At 44.5% G+C, this 5,080-nt stretch overlaps 1 protein-coding gene across 1 annotated transcript; it reads right to left on the reverse strand.

Moving 5' to 3' along the window:
- Positions 1–247: 247 nt before the first annotated feature.
- On the reverse strand, positions 248–4,751 carry LOC124655314 (U3 snoRNP-associated protein-like YAOH). The gene is made up of 7 exons (XM_047194233.1): positions 4,303–4,751; positions 3,807–4,143; positions 2,208–2,432; positions 1,604–1,817; positions 1,130–1,302; positions 964–1,029; positions 248–722 (listed from the first exon to the last, which is right to left on the reverse strand). The coding sequence occupies exons 1-7, from the start codon at positions 4,749–4,751 to the stop codon at positions 627–629; spliced, it is 1,560 nt and encodes a 519-aa protein (XP_047050189.1). The 3' UTR covers positions 248–626.
- Positions 4,752–5,080: the final 329 nt, after the last annotated feature.

The raw sequence follows: 5,080 nt of genomic DNA on the forward strand, positions 1-5,080 counted from the left end.
TAGGGGGGAATAAATATTCAACAGCTGCTCCTACTAGTTTGAGAAGAACACTTGGTATTATACGCAAATATGAGTAAACCCAACAGCAAATTACGTCCTAAACCAAAATTGCTACTCGCAGAGCCACCTGACAAAAGAACAACCACATATTTACATCGTATGCATCATAGAGAAAATAATTTAAATTTAACTTTCATCAAGATCATTATCAGCCATCAAAATTTGCTATTAAAGAGAACGTCTCCCAAGCCAAAACCACATAAATGTTCTTCTGCCAAAAACGAACCTCAGCGATTCAGTGATTTCCTGTATCAATCATTTCAGGCAGGAGCCAAGACGAATGCTACAGAACTAACACCTGCTACCGAAATTACAGAGTGAATCATGCTACATCCAACTATCCAAGGCCTCTTCATCCACGCTTGCACGCAGAAACTTGTGTCATTCGCAATAGCTGCCTGGACTGGTAAGCTGGTGCATCATAGAGCTGTGTCATGTGTGAAGCTTGTGGTTCAACCTTCCTAGATCCTTTAGCTGCAAGTGTGACACTCAGGTGTTGGCACAATCTTTCTCGTCTTGACAGTGTATGAACAAGCCGCAGGGTTCTCAATACACCCACTATGTACCTACAAAACCTCAGAATCATCTTGTAGACTGAGCCGATGAATCGCGACTCCATTTTTTGCAGCCACAACACGTCCCCATCTTCCAAGACGAGGTTCCTGATAAAATCGAGATCAGCTCATACTGTTAGAAATACGTAAACCAAATGGATAATGTATGCTGCTTGTTAAGTGCTGCTAGACCAAATTTCTTGAGAGCTAACATAAGAACAGCCAGCATTAATGATTATCTGTTTGGCATTTCTTCAATTTACATATAATGAAGACATAAACATCACATCATCTGCATCTTATGATGATGTAACCAAAATATCTTGAGATAGATGGGGAAAACTCTTACTCGGCCAACACCAGCGACAATGAAACGTCCCGATTTTGCAATTGCAAGAGAATTAACAAAGCCATCCTGCCCAAAAATCACAGATCAGAGTGGCAGAAGGGTCATACGGAGAAGATTTAGGTACAATCATTACAGGAGTAGGTCAAAATCAAGAGAGTACAAATACCAGTGGCAAGTCAAACAATGGCTGCATCCCTTTTGAATCAGGTTGAATAGTCCATAAGCGAACAACACCATTTGCTGCTCCAGATGCAGCCAAATCTGAACCTTTTCTTGACGCAACAGCACTAACCCATGAATGAGCAGATGAAAAGCTCTCAGACTTGCAGGTTCCATTTTCTGCATAGTTGCACAAGGAATAAACATGATGTAATCTCAGCTGTAGACAGAGGGAGCATATAGAAAGGCACAAAGAGATAGATATGTGCTCTCTACATTGACTACAAGTAACTAACTAACAACGCATCCTGGAAAGGGCAAAGGTGATTAATGTGTGGTCATATACATTTCTGCAAAGATTCCAATTACTACAAGGGGCTGAACAAATAATGATAAAGTCCTGCCATATCTTGCATCAAAAGAAACTGCTCTTTATTTAGCGCAGAAAAGAGAGCCGCGGAATTGAGGAAGTGTCTCTTACCTTTCGGCAACTTTTCATCAGCACTGTCAACTGAACTAGGAGTTAATGCTGGATGGGCATTTTTAATTATGTGAGTAGGCTTCTTTCTCATGACACTCCAAAGCTCAAGGCTTCCGTCATCTGATCCAGACAAATATTCCTTATCATCAATAAAGCAGCAGCACTCCAAAGACACAGCAGGTGCACGAAAAACTAACTGCGATTCCTCCGGTATCTGCCAAGAAATGGGAAGGTAAGTCCTGGCACGACAAGTTATTCACCTATTTTACTTAACAGAGAGAAGCATATCTGTTAAAGAATTAAAGCATCTCCCTGATTGCATGAAACAGAGATGAATAGGTCATTTTATGTTCATATGCTGTTCAAACCTTTACAGAAAATCTTATCAGGTACCTATTTATTAACACAGCTTGATATGTATCACTCTGCTCCCTAATGTAAGCCGTTTAGCAAACTAAAATAGTTTGCTAAAACAGCTTTACATTATGGAAAGCGCGCTGGGGGTGGGGGGGGGGGGGGTACAAGGTACAAGGAAGGCTGATGAATTGCACAAGATTTGTATGCAGATCTGATAATAACACACGATGAAGCTAAAAAAAAATACCTTCCAAAGATGCATTGTTCTGTCCCGCGCTACAGTCAGAAGTCTGTCTTTGTTGAGTGCATCAGTTGTCAATATTTCACCTTGATGGCCATATAGGCAGTGCATGTATGTTCTATCTTCAGCATTCCACTGCATTATTGAACGGTCGTAAGAACCTGAGAATAGCTCTGGAGAGTCCAACCCAAAAGCAAGACATGAGACTGGCCCTCTATGGCCACTGAATGCCTGCAGAATAACAGAATACAACACTAAATTACATTGCACAATCAGGGCAAACAAATAACATCATCAATAGTACTCCCTCCGTCCCACGAAGAATGTCTCAGATTTGTCAAAAATCAGATGTATCTAGACACTAAATAGCATCTGGATACATCTAAATTGTGACAACTCTCAGACATTCTTCGTGGGCCAGAGGGAGTACCAAAAAGCATTGAAAAATATTCCCTCTGGCCCAAATTAATTGACATAACTTTGTCTAGCGTTACATGCGTACCCAGATAAAGTTGAGTCAATTAATTTGGGACAGAGGGAGTATGCACTTGAAGTTTGAACAATGAGGACTACAAAGCCTCGTGTCCCAAGAAAGTTGGGGTACGCAGTACGCTAGAGATGAAACCCAACAAAAATCTGTTGCAGAATATTGCAAGGAAAAAGTAAGCTATGCACATTGACATTGAACAGCCAGACATCTATAACCTGATTGAAAAAGGGTGCTCTCTTGATAACCAACACACAGCCTACACTGGAACACGAAAGCAAAGTCCCGGTGAATAGGCCAAAGAAAATACCCCACACAGACCCGCGCAGATGTCTAAGGACAACAGCAATTCTACATCTACCAATACTGACAGCAAAATCTTGGATCTCATAGGTTTGGCATCAGAGGATAATAACCGTTGCTTGAAACAGCATCAGCACCAAATAGAACAAGCATCAACAGATAGCAATGCAACAAGTACGGGTATGTTAATATTTCCTTGTTAGTTTGCACTTGGACTTCACCTTCCAGAAAGAAACGACAAACATGGAACCAGAATAATGTTTATAGGTGATTATCATGTCGAAATAACACTGCACAAGTAAATATGTTAAGAGGAACCATCTCCGGTTGAACTATAAGTTGTTTGCCTCGATCAATAGTTTGGTCACTAACAAACATAGCTCTAATATACAACACACATATATGCAAATAATGTAAGTTGGTCATTCCTACACACAATTTTACAAAACAAGACAATTTTGCACTTGGATTTAAGAAGGTTATCACTTGTTAGTTTGCACTTGGATTTCACCTACCAGTAAAATGACAAGGACAGAAAAAGAATAATGTTTGACAAGCAATTGTTTCTTAATTACACTGCAGAGGTAGTAGTAAGTATTTCAAGAGGACCCATCTGGGGTGTACTATAAGTGGTTTGCCTCTATTGATGTTTTGGTTCCTAACAAGTATGACTCTGAGATACAACATATGCCTATGCAAACAATGTAAGCCATCCATTCCTTCACACAGTTTCATAAAGCAAGACGCTTTTCAAATTTAGCAAGAATTTCTCTGAATACTATGTTTAGCTCAGCAATTGACTATGAGTGGCGAACCTGTATGTGCTCCCGTGAACGAACATCCCACAGATGGATATGTCGATCCATGCCACCGGTAGCCAAGTATCTCCCATCCGAACTAACAGCCAGCGCAAGAATGTGCTGGCTTCTCTTCTTGGACAGGGGGGCTTTAGCATGGTGCGAAACCAACACCTTTTCAGTCGGCCACAAGTACTTCTCGCATTTCCCAGTCTCAACATCCCAATGCATGATGACTCCGTCTTTGGAGGCCGAGAACCCCCTGTCGCTGTCCTTTGACAGAGCGACCGCTGTCACCGGCTGCCGGTGCTTGGCTATAAATGTGAACCCATCCTGCTCGCCCGGCGGCAGCACTCTGCAAAATGTAATTAGTGCCTCGTCACATACGAAAGATCAAATCCGACTGAATCATTTCTAGTTGCGCAGGGTAATTGAAGGGAGGCACCTGTAGCATATCAGAACGGCCCAGCGAAAAATATAGGAGGGTAAAAAATCGGAGAGAAGAATTGCTCACCTCGCAGCGAGGCTCAAGCGCTGCCTGCCGCTCTCCACAAGATGCTTCTTTTTGAGAATCCCAGCGACCCCCCTGCTTCCCCTGCCCGGCGCATCATCCGAGTCTTCGTCGGAATCGTCGTTGTCAGAATCCTTCTTGCCCCTCTTCAGCGCGTCCTCGATCCTCGCCAGGTACTCGTTGGTCATCCGCAGCTTCTTCTCCCCGGCCGTCTCCTCATCCTCCTTCCCCTCCTCCTCCTCCTCCTCGGCGACGGCGGCGCCGCCCAGCGCGAGGGCGTCGTCGTCGCTGTCCCCGCTCTCGATGTCCTCGTCGGCGCGGGCGCGGCGGCGCTTGGGCTCCGCCTCGAAGAACGGGTCGTCCCCGGCGGAGGCGGCGGAGGGGCGCTTCCCCTTGCCCTTGCCCCGCGGCGGCGGCGGCCTCTTGGTGCTGCGGTTGCCGCGCGGCGCCATTGGTGAGTGGGGGCGGTGGGGGAGGGAGGGAGGGAGGCGAGCTGAGCTGAGCTATTAGGGTTTTAGGATCCTTCTGCGGCGGGGTTTTGCGCCGGAATCCGTCCGCCCCAGTTAGCACCGCTTCGTGGGCTTTTAGTGGGCTGCTGCTGAGCGTCTACTGGACCTGAATGTACTTTGAGCTTCTGTCAGTCTGAAGGCCCATTTGTGTGGCCTTTCTGCTTACCGACTTCTCTTTTCCTTTTTTTGTTGTCATGGACTTCTCTTTTCCCTTTCAAGACAAATTTATATTCTCAAAAAAAAAAGGTCAAGACAAGTTTCTTATTTGGAAA

The sequence above is a fragment of the Lolium rigidum genome, chromosome 5, assembly GCF_022539505.1.
Source record: "Lolium rigidum isolate FL_2022 chromosome 5, APGP_CSIRO_Lrig_0.1, whole genome shotgun sequence".
Classification (NCBI taxonomy): domain Eukaryota; kingdom Viridiplantae; phylum Streptophyta; class Magnoliopsida; order Poales; family Poaceae; genus Lolium; species Lolium rigidum.

Bases quoted from the DNA above. Each gene is read 5' to 3' on its own strand.
- LOC124655314 (XM_047194233.1), bottom strand. From the start codon at position 4,751: ATGGCGCCGCGCGGCAACCGCAGCACCAAGAGGCCGCCGCCGCCGCGG. The intron at 1,818-2,207 runs GTATTTTTTTTT...ATTTCTTGGCAG, and splicing joins GAACAATGCATCTTTGGAAG to ATACCGGAGGAATCGCAGTT. The intron at 1,030-1,129 runs GTATTTGTACTC...ATTTTTGGGCAG, and splicing joins CATTGTTTGACTTGCCACTG to GATGGCTTTGTTAATTCTCT.